This window comes from Pagrus pagrus, assembly GCF_965226575.1.
Source record: "Pagrus pagrus genome assembly, chromosome: 13".
In the NCBI taxonomy this organism is placed as follows: Eukaryota; Metazoa; Chordata; class Actinopteri; order Spariformes; family Sparidae; genus Pagrus; species Pagrus pagrus.
Window position 1 is genome coordinate 6,198,983 of NC_140197.1, and position 16,538 is coordinate 6,215,520.

The 16,538-nt window shown below is 41.6% G+C and overlaps 1 protein-coding gene across 2 annotated transcripts in view; it reads left to right on the forward strand.

Annotated features, from left to right (window-relative positions):
* The window catches only part of LOC311267680 (junction plakoglobin-like), a 341,412-nt gene that overhangs the window by 220,823 nt on the left and 104,051 nt on the right, over positions 1-16,538 (forward strand). For both annotated transcript variants that reach the window (XM_084370873.1, XM_084370872.1), the window contains exon 5: positions 65-303. In XM_084370873.1, coding sequence (XP_084226999.1) covers positions 65-303 — 239 coding nt within the window. The remainder of the gene's footprint in view (positions 1-64; positions 304-16,538) is intronic.

A 16,538-nucleotide genomic window follows, 5' to 3' on the forward strand; every position in this document is an offset into this window, starting at 1 on the left:
TTTTTTAACTGAGCTTTCATACTCATATGTTCTATTTTACACCGTTATTTCCTCCACTTTTTAGATTGTGGTGAACAAGGCGGCCATGATAGTCAACCAGCTGACCCGTAAGGAGGCCAGTCGCAGGGTGTTGGTGCAGTCTCCAGCCGTTGTGGGCGCCGTGGTGCGCGCCATGACGACAGCAGTTGACATGGAGACAGCCCGTTGCGCAGCTAGTGTGCTCCACAGCCTGTCTCACCAGAGGGAGGGACTGCTAGCCATATTCAAGTCTGGGGGGATACCAGCACTGGTCCGCATGCTAAGGTGGCACACTTCAATACTATACAATACAATACATTGATTAGATTACAGTAAATTTACTCTGAAAAAGTCCCCTAGTATGATGATATTTAGAAAAGCAGTGGCAAGTCCAAACTGCAGGACATTGCCAGTTCCATGATGAAAGGGCCTGTGTGCACAGGATCAGACTATAAATGGCTCTGCATATACCATAAGGCAGGCATGGACGTGTTAGTGACACTGTTTTTTGAAAGGGGGCTTATTGTGCATTAATGGTATTATGGGGGTAGTGCTGTCAGCAATACACAACAGCTGATGCCTTTTGTGTATGGAAATAACTGATAATAAATCCAACTAATAATGCTAATCAACAACAAAAAAAAAAAATTCTGTAGCTTTTATCGTCAAAATAAAATGATTTGTGCGAATGCATTAGCAGCTTCTAAAAAAACTACATGTAAATGTTCTTTTTAGTTCTAGTTTCATTTAGGGTAAAGCAGTTTCTTAAGGTATATGATATATTTTCAAATGTCATATAGTTTGAGACAATTCCTTTTAAAACAATATAGTTTGATGTTCCATTGAATAACACATTTTATCCATGAAGCCATGTCAGTCTGCCTCTTCCCTCTCTCACACTCTCCACGCAACCCGGCCTCACTCACTCACAAGTTCTCCTGCAATATTGAGTTTGCCACAATGCCAGCACTCTATTTGAATCAGTTTGTTAATCAGTCTATTCAGAGTTGTACAGATATACAGAGGCCTGTGTTTTGCACATGCTACACAAAAATCTGTCCATGAATGAAATTACTGGAGTAACACCTGTGTGATACAGCTTTGCACTGTGAGACACGCTGCATAGCCTGTTTGTGTGTGAGGTAACTCCACTTATTCTTGGTAGTTATATATTGTGTTGCAGGCGAGATGTTTCACATGAGATGTATATAACAAATACAAAGTGTCTTTCTCTTTGTGTACATGCTATGTGCAGAAATAGTAATGATACATTAGTAAAGATTTAAAACAATGTCTACACTTTTTCAGTACTTTGGAAAATGACAATTCTAAACAATAGACTTACTTAAGATATTTATAGTCGTGTCACAGTTTTGTGTCCTGTGCTACAAAACTTTTAACATCTGGAGCACCAATGCTACAGGCCAAATAGAGTTAACATGCAGCTGCTGCTATTTATTTCAGGCAAATATCAATTTTCATCTGCATTCTGCACCACAGTTTTGCATGCATCACACAGCATGGATGGGGACACCTCACAGTGATCATTTTCCTCTATGTATGTCTGGATTTATTTTATAACTTCCTTCTTCATACAGTTGTGGTCAAAACTTTACATGAACTTGTAAAGAACATGTATATAATGTCAGTCTTGAGTTCCAATGATTTCTACGACTCTCATTTTTCAGAAATGGAATAAGTGGAACACATACTACTTTGTCACGAAAAACATTCATGAAGTTTGGTTCAGTAATTAATTTATTATAGGTCTTCTGAAAATGTGACCAAATCTACTGGCTCAAAAATATACAGTAATTCTAATATGTCCCTTGGCCATTTTCACCTCCTTTATGGAAACAGTGAAGTTCAACTACATTTGTTGGCTTCCTGGCACAGACTTGTTTCGTCAGCACAGTCCACATGTTCTGGCCTTCACAAAGTCAGGACTTTGTGAAGGCCATTCCAAAATCTCAATTCTAGCCATTCCTTTACCACTTTTGATGTATGTTTGGGATCATCGTCCTGTTGGAACACCCAACTACACCCAAGACCCAATCTTCGAGGTTTTCCTGAAGAATTTGGAGATAATCCTCCTTCTTCATTATTCCATTTACTTTCTTTAGAGCACCAGATCCACTGGCAGCAAAACAGCTGCAGCATAATACTACCACCACCATGTCTGACAGTAGGTTTGGTGTTCTTGAGGTTAAAGGCCTCACCTTCTCTCCTCAAAACATATTGCTGCTCATTGTGGCCAAACAACTACATTTTTGTTTCATCTGACCACAGAGTTTTCCTCCAGAAGGATTTTTATGTGTCCATGTGATCAGCAGCAAACTTCAGTCAAGCTTAAGTTGTTGTGTCCGGAGCAAGGGCTTCTTTCTTGCACAGCAGCCTCTCAGCCCATGTTGATGTAAAACACACTTGACTGTGGACACTGATGCCTGTCTTCCAGCAGTGTCAAATTAATTGCAGACTTGCTTTTTAGTGGTTTTTGGTTGACTCGACCATCCTGACCAGTTTTCTCTCAGCAGCAGGTGATAGTTTGTTTTCTTCCTGATGGTGGCAGTGACACGACTGTGCCATGCACTTTATACTTAAAAATAATTGTTTACACAACTGATCTCGGGACCTGTAACTGCTTTGAAATGGCTCCAAGTGACTTTCCTGACTTGTTCAAATCAATAATGTGCTCTTTCAGATCAATGCTGACCTCCTTAGACTTTCCCATTGTTGTGTTTGTGGCTGAGTCTAATGGGTGTATCAAACAAGCCCTATTAAAATGGGTCCAGAAAAGTCACTAGCTGTTAGCAATCATAATCACTCAGAAGAAGAGGCCATGCTACTAAGAAAATTTGATTCACACAACTTTCTCTAATCACCATAATTGGTCGTTCAAGTTGCTATTTTCAGAAGAACTAAAATAAATGTAATAATAATTGAACCAAACTTAATATATGTTTTTTGTGACATTTATTAATGGTGTTCCACTCATTCATTACAGAAACATGAGAGTTGTTGAAATGATTGGAACTCAAGACTGCTATGATATAGTACATGTTCTTTACAAGTTTATGTAAAGCTTTTACCACGACTGTATAGCCTTTCAATACATTTGAATTAAGTCTCCAGAGCATTCATTTCATTTGTCAGACACAGAATTATATATTGGACTATGGTCTGAAACGTCAGTTATTCCTATGTCACATTTCTGTACTCTATATCTGTCCTTGTAAATAAGAAAATAATCTATCCATGAGTATATTGAATGCAGAGGGTGAGAAGTGTGTGTAGTGTTTACTCGTGGGGTTCATATCCCTCCATACATCAGTAATATCCAGCTCAGGCATCAGTACTGTGAATTTTCTACTAATTATTATCCTCTCCATTGTTGTTCATGAATGTCCGGACATAAGCAACGTGAACATCATGACGTCAGTGTGAATGGTAACGGCTTACACAGCAGCAAAATTTTGCTTGAGTTCAATATTTTCAACTCACGCAATTGTCGCTTGCGATTTTTTGCTGCATCGCTTCAATCGCGTCTTTCGTGACACCCGTCTTATCATTGACGTTATATGTTATCTAGTCGCACGAAAACTTGGCTTCACGTTTGGTCTGAACACGGCAGGTAATGGCAAGTAATTTTGTGTCATAATTTTTTCCATATCCTCTATCACCTTTGTTTCTCCAACCCCTCTTTCCATAGATACCCCTAAAGCTAACAAAAGTTGGGAATAAACATTCTTTAAAAACATTTTCAATGAACCTCATCTTCTGAGGACTGCTTTTCGACCTTTACTGAGCCTTGTCGACCAGTCACTCCGAGGAATATTTTCTGAACCCTATTGGCAGGGGACCCTCACTGCTTGTATTAGCTTGGTCCATATGTACTTATTAGCTCCACTGAACTCAACTGTCAACTGTCACCTCAATACCTGCCTGTATCTCACCTTAATCCTTCTTGAATGGTAGTAACATGAAAACAATCAGATCTTCACCTTAAAGTTTTATGCCCCTTCTCAGTTACACCCTGTCTTGGGTTCTCCTGAAGGCTTGCAGATTCTGTTTGAATACCGATCTTGGCTCTGTCCGTCATTTTTTACTTGGCTTGTTTGCTAGGTTGGGCATTTAATCCTCTCCATCCAATTCTCAGCTGACAGACACCCGAAATCCTCTCACTGCCATGTCCTTGTCCTCCTCTGCTGTGTTGTATGTGCAAAATATCTCTTGCGAGTAATTGTGGTCCAGAAACATTGTCCTTCCCTCATACATGAAGCCTTGTTCTGACATGCTATCTTGACAAGTTCTTCTTTATTTCTGAAACTCAAAAGTCACACCACAGTTGATGTTTGGTGGGGAAACTTTTGGAGTTGTGAAACCAGAGCACAATGAGCTCTTTCAATCTTGAGGTCAAATGATATGGGTAGCTCCAGATTCTCCCTGATGAGGAGACAATCATCGACTCTGCGTTCTTCTCCGCTCCTTCCTTTACCCCGTGTAGCCTTACATGTTCCCTCCGGGATTGTCCCTCTTGGTCCATCGTCTAGTTTCAAAATGCATTTGTAGCTCAAATGTGGCTCCTCTATGTTCTGAATGTGTTCCTCCAATTCCATAATATCGTTTTCAGCGTCATCTATTCTTACTGATATCATCCTTAACTTCAGACTTTTTAGATGAAGAATCCCCTATCTCTTGTAAGATTATTTCTAAGTCTGCCATGGTTTGGGTAATGTTAGTCTATAGTATTTCCTCTTCGTTTTGGCTACTCAGGCTGGTCTTCGGACTTGGCCGTCTTTCTCTTTAGCTTAACTGGTTGTCCCATTGCATCAGTTCGCACTTCAGCTGTCTCAACTAGCTCTATCGGTAGCTGAGTTTGCTCGCTGTCTTTTTCGTTGTGTAATATTTTTAGCCGTCTTTCTCGGTTTTACTCTCGTCATAATTAACGCCCTTTTGAAAAATAATTTACAGTGTCCCCAATTTCTTCAACTTGATAATGCAGGGCTTGAAATATCTCATGGTCAGGGAGCTCTTTTTCTATTTTGCTGCCATGTTGGCGGCGGCGGAAGTCCCCAGTTCTATTTTCTTTTAAAAGCCACCTCCATTTCCCACACCAGCCATATGTTAGACAACACTTTTTTGCATATCATGTTTACCAATGACCAGGACATCCTGGTTAGCATACAACTTATTATAATGCAATTTCATGACTTACCTGCATGCACTGTCACTTACATCGACAGTAGGTAATGGAGGACAGTCCATACTTTTTTCTTGTTTAATCCCAAAAAGGGTGTCAGACTAATCAATATTAAATCATAAGCAATAAGCAAATTATTGTTGTATCCTAAAACTACTGCAAACCCCAAAATACAAAAGTAAACTCCTATGTGCACATGAGCTGACATGGCAACAGTTTGTTTCAATGCATGAAGGAATAGCATTTAAAAGACACAGCATTCAAATCAAAGATACCCTCAGTCAAAACTTTGATTTAGATAAATTAAATTGCATTTTGGCGAGACAAAATTTAAATTTGAGATCTCACTACCTATATTCTGAATCGTTGAGTTGCATGGAGAATCTAATTACAGATACTGTATCGACAATTCAAGTTGCTAAATCTCAGATATCTCATTTAAATTATTAGTCAGAACTCATATTCAAGATACCTACAATGTGGTTCTGACTAGAAATATTTCTTTAATTCTGCACTTTTAAAGACATCTAGATTATTTTATTGGACATGTCAAACTAGGATATGACTAGCTTAAATTCAATTGTAGCTATCTGAAACTGGATTTATGCCAACTCAAAACTACAGAGGAGTTCTTAGATTTAAAGGAATAGTTCACTCTAAAAATAAATTCAGTCATTATCGACTCACCCTCATGCTGATGAGAAGTCCGGTGTAGTTTCTTATTCCTCAAAGTGCAGCTGGAGACCCGCGGGGGTACTCTCCGGCAGGAATAATCCATACAACGAGCGTCAATTGTGCCCGAGAGGAAAGGTCCATAAAACTACACAAAAACTTTGTAATATTCCTCCATACTGCTCGTCCGCTGCAATCCAAGTGTCCTGAAGTGGCGACATCCAGAGTTTACTCGAAACGACGTCATTTAGTACATTTTTCTAGCCTAAACAGTCACTATGCTACATCTGCCTGGAGGCACGCTCCGCGTTTACACGAGTCTCCCTCACAGCCGATTGCACTACGGACAAGATGAGCTAGACTCGCGATAGATACACACCGGTATTTACATCCTGCTGTGAGTGTCAAAGTTTCAAATCACTAGTGCAGGCAGATCCCTCTTGTGTTTGTGTGTCGCGCGGTCACTCACAACAGAAGGTAAATACGGATGTGTATCTCGGCCTCCACCTGCACTTTGAGGAATAGGAAACTACACCGGACTTCTCATCAGCATGAAGGTGAGTTGATAATGACTGAATTTTGTTTTAGAGTGAACTATTCCTTTAAGTCATGAACATTCATTGTATTACGTTTAATGATATGTGGTGAGAGATAGGTGGTAAGAAATTAAACTAAATGATCTAAACAAAAAAAACAAGAAAAAGGAACCAACAACGCCACCCTGGGAATTTCACCCAAGGAATTAATTTAAAGTGCAAGGCACACAGGTAAGTTCACTCATTAAAAGGCATGAGACGTGGTTTAAATGGTATGGAAAAAATAAAATTTTTGTTAAATAATTATTTTCTTTTAAAAGTCACTATCATTCACCCTGAATAAAAAAGGGGCTGGAGCCGAGTGAGTGGGCGATGACTAGTGCAGGGGGGGTTCCACCAAAGCTGAAGAGGTCAACCAAAATCACCCAAAATATGTGGCACACACACACACTGAAGTAAACCCGCTCCCAGGACACAGCACACAAAACAAGGGGGGAGACACCACCACCAGGACACCGGTCTCCAACAACTGAAAAGAAAAATAAACAAATCAATAACAAATAAAACAAAATTAAACAAAATAATTTCAGAAGTTAACAAAGTTATAACTATTGGGCAAATAAACTTAACACAACCAATATCAACAACTGCCCACTATTAACTCATGTCAATCAATCACATTTTATTTGTATAGCACTTTACAATAGCCAGACGGTACCCAAAGTGCTTTACATCAAAACAATAAAATAATATGTAGCGCTCCCCTCAGTAGTCTTATGGATGAGGGCAGGGCTTTTGGGTTCTTTTAACTAATGTATCAAATATTTTTAACCCTGATTAACTCAGTATTGATTATTATCTTGGATTTCTTTTTAAAACACAAACATGAAATAGTTTTCAACCTATCTATGAATTTACCTTTCTTAAATTATATTTTTAATAAAGATTTTTACCAAATGGGTCTCAATAAGTCTCTTCAGAATTAACTGACACTCTCTTGTCAGGTAAGTAATAAAGTAACCACACCAGTTTTTAGAAAAATAAGTCTCAATTATTTACTTAACACAATAATCAACAATTCCAAATGAAATAATATAATTAAATAAAAAGATGACTGCGGGTTCTTAAACCTCCAAAATAAAGTGTCCCTTTTCAGGAAAACCCTGTAAATTAATTATCCCTCTTTCTTAAGGAAAATACTGTAAACACTGCACCATGTAAATGCACAGACAACAATGTAAACAACTTAAACTCTCAAATGGATTACTTCAAAAACACTTAAACACCATATGTGGGCCCACACACACACCTTAATGCACAAAAGCCGGCACTGAAAATATTATAAAACCAAAATAAAGTAGCAGGCCTGATGCGTGGCACGTGTTCGTTGTGGCCCAAACTTAATGGCCAGTGGATGATACCTGAGGTAACGTCCCGGTCTCGTCCTTAATCCAAACAGTCACAGGTTCAAGCGCAGCCACAGGTCAGCATCTCCACACGGACTCCTTGGTTTCGCTTCTCCCCGCCTGCGTTGCCAGAAAACTCACGGGCAAAATCCTGGTTGCTCCACGCACTGTATGGGTCTCTTCTCTGTCCTCAGGTCGAAGCAGCAGATAACCCCTCAAATCGTTTAACTGAGGAAGTCAAACTTTGACTGGAAAAGGTCCGTTCACTTGTGATGAACTAACTCAGTCCTATACTTCCAGGTGTTAGCGTTAGCGTTAGCATTAGCTTTAGCACACACGTAAACAGTCTCTGAAGTTCGTGCAGAACTTCTTCCTGTTACTCAAAATGCAGCTTGTACTCTTGTAACTGGTTGTTGTGCAAACAATCATAAGGCACGAGTTACACACTGGTTTGTGCACTTTTAGCTCTTAACTTAACTCAGAAAAATCTCTGTCACGCTTGCTCTCTAGCTTACTCTGCCCGATCTCCCTTAGCCTGTGCTCACTCTTTCCTGGTCCGTGCTGAAAACCTGAGACCTGACGCTCCGGCCACTCGCTATTAACCCCATAAATGCTGGTTAAGACAATTTACTGAGATACATTATCTTTTAAATAAAACAATAAACATAACAATTTTTAAACCGTTTTTAACATTGTTATAATAACTTTTAAAATGAATTCCAACCTTTTTAACCACACTATTTATAGGCTTAGATTATTAAATGATACAATAAGCATCACTTATCACCTCATACTTTTCAACCGGGTTACAAATACATAAAAAACAATACATAAAAAACACAGGAAAGTGCCACAGTGCTGCAAGAAAACACAAGAAAGTGCTACTAGCGCTGCAGGGTGTTAAAGGCCCTCCAAAAGTGCATAAAGTAAAAAACAGGCAAAATAAGTACACCTAAGAGCAGGACTACCCTAGTCAGAGTTAGATGCCAATCTAAAAAAGTGTGTCTTCAGCTTTGATTTAAAAAGGCTGAGGTCAGTAGTGGTGCGAATGTCGGGGGGCAGTCTGTTCCACAGCCTGGGAGCTGTGACAGCAAAAGAGCGATCACCCCACTGTTTAAGTCTTGACCTTGGGACCTCTAACAGGAGCTGGCCGGAAGAATGGAGGGCCCTGCCATGATCGCGGACAGTTAAAATCTCTGACAGGTAGGAGGGAGCCAGGCAATTTATGGCGTAAAAAACAAACAATAAAAGTTTAAAATCAATTCTAAAACGAACTGGAAGCCAGTGGAGTGACGACAGCACAGGGGTAATGTGTTCATGCCTGGACGTGCCTGTTAAAAATCGGGCAGCAGCGTTCTGTACAAGTTGGAGACGCGAGATTAAAGACTGGCTGAGGCCGACATAAAGTGCATTGCAATAGTCCAGTCTTGAACTGATGAAAGCGTGGATCGTCTTCTCGAGGTCCTGCCGACTTAAAAAAGGCTTCACTTTGGCCAGGAGACGCAGCTGAAAAAAGCTTGTGCTAACAACAGACCTAAAACATTTGACATAGATGTTGGGCCAAACAAAATACATTCGGTTTTGCTGTCGTTCAGGTGCAAAAAGTTCAGAGCCAGCCACTGTTTTATATCAGTGATACAGTCCAGTAACTGAGTAAGTGCAGTGTTTTCATTGGGTCTCAAGGGCAAATATAACTGTAAATCATCAGCATAAAAATGAAAAGACAGACATTGTGTTTTTTTATAATTGACCCCAGTGGTAGCATGTACAATGAAAACAGAATAGGGCCAAGAATGGAGCCCTGTGGCACCCCACAAGAGAGGGATGCCTGTGAGGAGCAGAGGTCACCAATCATTACGGAAAAACTCCTATTTGCCAGGTACGACCTAAACCATTGGAGAGCAGTGCCACGGATGCCTACATACTGCTCTAGGCGAGATACAATGATTGCATGGTCGACTGTATCAAAAGCCGCTGTGAGGTCCAGCAGTACCAGCACAGCGGGGTTCCCAGCATTCACGGACAAGGCTTATGCACCTTTAACAGTGCTGACTCAGTGCTATGTCAAGATCTGAAACCAGACTGAAATTTATCGAGAACAGAGTTAATCTCTAAAAATGTTTGTAATTGAATAAAAACAACTTTTTCCAATACCTTAGAAAGAAAAGGCAAGTGGGAGACAGGCCTAAAATTGGACAGCACAGAGGGGTCAAGATGTGTTTTTTTGAGGAGGGGCCTAACCACAGCATGTTTGAAGGCAGCTGGGACAGACCCTGAGCTAAGACAGGTGTTTATAAAAACCAACAAACTTGATCCAACAGAACTAAAAACCTCCTTCAGAAACTTGGCTGGAATAATGTCTAAGGGACAGTTATTGGGTTTTAAGCCACTAACCACCTTAGTGAGAGATGACAGAGAAATAGTCTCAAATTGCTCGAAAACAGCAGGTTGTGCAGGAGGAGCACACACATCATCAGGGGACATAAGCATGTTACTGATTTTCTGCCTGAATGATGCCACTTTGTCTATAAAAAAAAGAGACAAACTCTTCACAGGTTGTGGTGGAGGCATCGGACAGGACAGTAGAGCATGGGTTAATAACAGAGTCAATAGTTTTAAATAGCACTCTCGGATTATTAGAGCTGTTAGCTATAACAGAGGACACATATTTCGACTTGGCCTCCTTCACAGCTCTCTGATAAGCGGCCAAACTGTCCCTTAACCAGCCCAGTGATACATGCAGTTTGTCCTTTTTCCACCGCCACTCCGCCTGTCTGCATTGTTGTCTGAGCAGACGGGTGTGGTCGTTCAACCAGGGATTGGCCTTGGTCTTGGTGTTTTTTTGCCGAAAAGGGGCAACAGAATCCAGAATTTCAGAGCATGTAGAGTGGAAAGTGGAGAGTAAGGTGTCTGGACAAAGGGGAGGAACCAGTCCACTGTCAGCATGCAGCTGAGAGTCCCCAAAGGCGACAGCAAACTCTCTGGCCGCTGATGCCGTAAAGATACGGCGTCTGCGGGCTGGGGAAACGGGCTTATTGGCAGGTGGGGGGGCAGAAAAATCAAAAACAATAGGAAGGTGATCCGAGATAGCAGTGTCGACTATTTCTCTAAGGGAAACTGAAAGCCCATGAGAAATGACAAGATCAAGAGTGTGCCCATGTTCGTGTGTTGGTGCATTAACAGATTGAGTGAGGCCAAACGAATCCAAAAGGCCTTTAAACTCATTTGCCAGTTGATTTGCTGCGCAACAAACATAAATATTAAAGTCCCCACAAATCAATAGTTTATCAAACTTTGGAATAAAATCAGACAAGAACTCAGAACTCTTGGAGAAAGTTCTTGTTAAAATTGGGTGGGCGATAAACTGTGGCACACAGCACAGGACGAGAGGTCGATCACAAACAGCTGCAGCTCAAAGCTGGAATAATTATTAGCGGTTATTATTTTGCATCTGAAGCTCTTTTTAAATATAGCAGCCAGACCGCCGCCACGACCGGCAGCTCGGGGGGTGCTGAAGAAGGAACAGCTGGGTGGGAGGAGCTCCGAGAAGGCGCTGATCTCACCTGGTTTCAACCAGGTCTCTGTCAACAGGAGGAAATCCAGATCACGTGTTGTGAAAAAGTCATTCGAGATGAATGTCTTATTTGTGAGAGATCTGGTGTTTAACAGCGCCATATGAACTGAGCATCGACCAGACAGGTGAGAGAAGCGGCTGAGCGGGCGGAGATTCCCCGGCACACAGCCCCACTGGGAGATCCGTACTGGCCGACAACACGGGAGCGGCACCCCGCTGTCCCGGAGAACTGGCCGGAGCCATCGATATCTGCACTCCGTGGAACTCCGCAGATCGTAGCCGCTGTAGTCTGTGAGGGATCCGGCTGGCGAACGACGGGGATCGTGGAAGGACGAAGCCAGATAAGTTTTCACTTTAATTAGGATCCCTCTCCGCTTTCCGCGTCTTCTGCGGCGACTGTTGCGAGGTAACCAACAGGAGAGACGCCGTAGATGTTGCGGTATGGACTCCAGGAGAGGCGGCGGCGTCTTTGAGTGTCCATCAGATCCACAAATTGGTAACTTTTCGAAAGAGTCACGAATATTAAGAAGTGTCAGGCGATCATACACCTGCAGCGGTGACACAATCCGTGCAATGAACAGCAGGCACAAGAAAAACAGCAACATACTCAGCAGAGGGAGACGGCCAGCCAAACACAGGGGCGCCATCTTTCCCCAGTTGAGCAGACTGTAGTATAAACAAAAGAATATGAAAAGAAGAAAAAACAAACTAAATTCAACCTAAATAATTACATAAGCTAAATAGAATTAAATAAGTAGTCAAACCAAAACAATTACAAAATTACTCAAATAATCAAAGCACACTTTAACAAACAAACACTCATTCACACATGGGGGGACATGGGCCCCGGTTAAAACACACTGTGGTGAACGCCCCTGGTAAAGCTACTCGGGACACTGCGCGCGCCGTGAGAGAGCAGACAGGCGGCGGTGGACGCAATAGGCCAGCCAGAGCAAAGCACGTGCAGCAAACAGCAGCAGCTAGGCAAAGCAGTGTGGAGCACACAGCAGCGAGGCAAAGCAGCGTGGAGACAAAGCATCGGCAGACAAAGCAGCAGCGACCCAGATAAGCTGATTGCAGTTAGTCCTAATCATGGGAAAATACTGTTAGTGTTGCTATTTTACCAGAAAAATGCTGCGGTTGCTCGCTACGCTAATACACACATACCTGTTTATGACCAAACCTGGACACACACACCCACTCGCACAGGAGGAGGGAGGGAGAGAGAGAGCTCCGGCCGCTGTCGGCGTTTACCTAAGACCACACTAGCGTTAGCCGTCAGACAGCATCAACTACATTGCCGAACGAGAGAACACTTACCAAGCCAGAAATACACCACAGCACGTACGGGGAGCCCGGAGCAGCACACAGGCAGTCACCCTACAAAACACAAATGCCATGAGCCCACAGGGAGAACCAAGTGACCGACGTGGTGAAGCAGTGTGGTGGCCATACCTGTCGGACCAGACAACCTTCGGCCCGGAAGTGATGCACCAGTGACAGGAGCGCAAAAGGAAGCAGCGGTGAAGGATGGCTGCTTTTATACCAGCCCACACCCTGACGGCCACTGGTGGCGCTAACAACAAACAGTAACACTAAATAACATGATGGCACATCTATGCTGCTACAGCTACAAGAATGATGACAGTGATCCAAAACAGTAAACTTGTGGGCTGGACAGCTGGGCAATGAGCTGCTCTGTCAAGCCAAGAAAAGCTGCAAATTCAGTTTAATATATTATAGGTTCATCGCTATATGCAACCTCTTCATATTGTCAAATTGTTTTTCGATTATCATTTGATGCATTGTTAGTGTAGTGTAAGTATTGGTTGCTTTAGTCAAGGATATTGTAGGAAAAGAAGAAAGGAGAAAATTAATGCATAGACTTTGGACACTTTGCAAACATGTATTAGCCACAGTTTGTTGTGATGTAGATTTGATATTGATTTGAATAAAAGACACATAAACTGTGAAAAAACAGTAGAGTAGACGAAGCTGAGCAGGGCTCAAAGTAAGATAAATTATTCATTTTTCAGATTGCCATTTGATGAACTATTGAAAGTTTTTTTTACATCCAAATGGTAACCAGAGGCCACTTGCAAATTGTAAAAGATGACGCGAGCAAGCTAGTCTTCAATTTTAGGACTAAATTTGGCCTTTCCAACCCCCAGGCAGGGCTGTGGAGTTAATCTCTTACACTGAGGCTTAACAGAGGAGGATAATTCACACTCATAATTGATTTGGGAGCCTTATTCATACAGAAAAGGAAAGAAAATTGAATAAAAAATGAAAAACTAAAAGAGCTTCACGGTAGCAGCTTGTTTGGCATGTGTGTGACTTAATTTACACTATCAACATACAGCCTTTCCCCTCTGCCTAATACACACTCTCCCATCCTCGCTCTCCTAATATTTCTTCTGGAGGTTTGTTTTTGTTTCTCACCCTCCTGCTCCATTATGCATGTGGTTGTGGTATGAAAGTTCATATATGATCCATATATATAAGCTGAATATCAATTCAGATAAACTTTACTGTCGTGATGTATTTATGTATCTGTATATGATGGCTGTGTTACAATATGAGAGAAGGGAAGAGATGAGTCAAAAGGACAAAAACAGCTTAAACAAAGTACAAATCAATGAAAACACAAGGAACTAACAACTAGTACATACCATGAGTTCAAACAGAGAAACGCTAGATGGCACTGGAGGATGCTGGGCTGAAACACTAGGGAACACAGGAGGGAAACACAGGAGAAAACGGAATGAACTGACACAGACAAAAGGTAGCACAAATACTATATACACACACACACTAACGAGGGGATGAGGTGCAGGTGAAGTGAGGCGAAAAAGGACAGGTGAGGGAAAGGAATGGAAAAACACTGGAAGGAGTGAAATCACAGTGGGAGGAACAGAAAAGCAACACAGGACACATGAGGGCAGGGGCGTAGCAAGCTATTCAAAAGTGTGGGGGATGGATGTGGCCTTTCCAGTTAAGAGAACTTGTTCCAGATGCCTTAACATTTGCATTCCCTCCTGCTCAAATCTTTCTCTAAACTGCATGTCAACAACATCTATAACTTTGTAGAATTCAGTCCTGTAGTAGTCAGAAGGGGACGCATGTACATGTGCAGGAGCACTACCTGTGAAGCGCTGAGGTGGGATACGGACAAGAGGAGAGGCAAGAGGAGTGAGATGTGTCTCACACATCCTTGTTGCCTCTCATTTACCCATTCACACACGTACGAATATATCTGGGAAACAGACAGGCACAAAAAACGTGTGTAACATTCAGAAGATTATAAACGTTAACTACTCCTTATATGTTTAGTAAACAGGTAGGCACCAAACCCACGTATGTATTTTTCTAATGTTTTTATGAGTGTTTACAGCCATAGATATACCTATGTTCTTTAACGTGCTTCCTTGTACATACAGCTGTATAGATATAAGTATGTTTATATGTTCTTCAGTGACCTGCTCTATGTAAAAGCCAGCCAGCCAATTGCAGTGTCTTATTTTTTGATTTTTGATTTGCAGACTTTATTTTTTTGTCTCCATGATTGTCATTTTTAGTAGTTAAAATCACTGGATATAAAATGATTCATCAAAATCAGACCTGTGTGCTTTTTATTTCCACAGACATCACATTTACATGTCAGGATCTGGTTATTATAGACACAGATTCAATATTTATTATCACAGTAACAGCTACATACATTGGCAGCTGTAAACACTCATAAAATCATTAGAAAAATACATACGTGGGTTTGAGGCCCACCTGTTTACTAAACACATAACGAGTAGTTAACGTTTATAATTACCAGAGAATGTTACCCACATTGTTTTTGGTACCTGTCTGTTTCCCAGATATATTCATACGTGTGTGAATGGGTAAATGAGAGGCGTTAACTTATAGCACTTTGTAGAAGGGCGCTTTATAGTTCACTCCATTGACTTCGACGTACGATTCAGCGCTCAGTGAAGTGTCTATGTATGTCTATGGCTAGTTTCCGCCTCCTCTGCACGATCTGAACAATATACCTAACACAGCAAGAGAGGCGGGACTTAAGGCAGAACAGCCGAATCATCAGCCGGTCACACTGAAAGCCAGTGTCATGTTTGAAGCAACAACAGGAGAGGGAGGGGGAGAGGAGGCATCCGCAGCGAGCGCAGACAGAGAGCGGCCAGAGAAACTGAGCGACTGTAGTAAGGCGTTTGTGCAAAACTGCAGAAAAACTGCAGAAAAAGTGTGGGTGTTGAACCCCTCTAACCGGGAAAAGTGTGGGTGTTAAAACACCCACATCCCCCACAGGTGCGACGCCCCTGCATGAGGGCACAATTCATGACAGGCTATTTTATCTCTCTCTTCCTCCGCCATTCCTTTATCTGTCTTTAGTATTGTAGTGGATACTTCTTTTTCCAGTATGTTGTTCCAGATGGCAGCAGCGTGAACAGACTGTGGCTGAGGTGGGTGTTGCCTTTTAGTATCCTTTGGACTCCATGCAGGCGTCTCACTTTATTGTTATCACTAATCGCTTTGTAGATGGTTATGATATGATCCGCTTTGATCTATCATACCTGCCCTCTCACAAATGGTTCAGAGAATGTTGTGTATTCTTCTCAGAATCATATGGTATATGTAGTGGCAGATTCCTCTTTCCTGTTTTAAAAGCCACCTGAATGATACGAGCTTGAGTGGTGTTCTGACGCGTGTCCACTTTTATCCATTAAATAATCCACTACTCACAGGTCTGCAGTTGATGTCCCATTTATTGGCAGGATTCCATGATTCAAAACATCAACACAAAAGAAAACGTATCCCGTGATTTATGTTCCTAATTTCACGGTCAAAAAACATTCTGCGTCCGGCTCGTCTCATCCTGAACAAAGCAAAAAGCTGCCCTTCACACCTGTGCTGGCTGACCTGAATAACTAAGACTCCACCTACAATCAAACATCTTCCGGACAGGTATAGATTAATCAATAAATTAACATAAACAGCCCACTTACATATATTAAAATTAATACATTTAAACTAAAGCCTTAATTTGCTGACTGAAATATAAACTCTTCAAATAAGTTTGAAATGGCTTCTACAGTATATGACATGCCTTGATGTAGTGACGA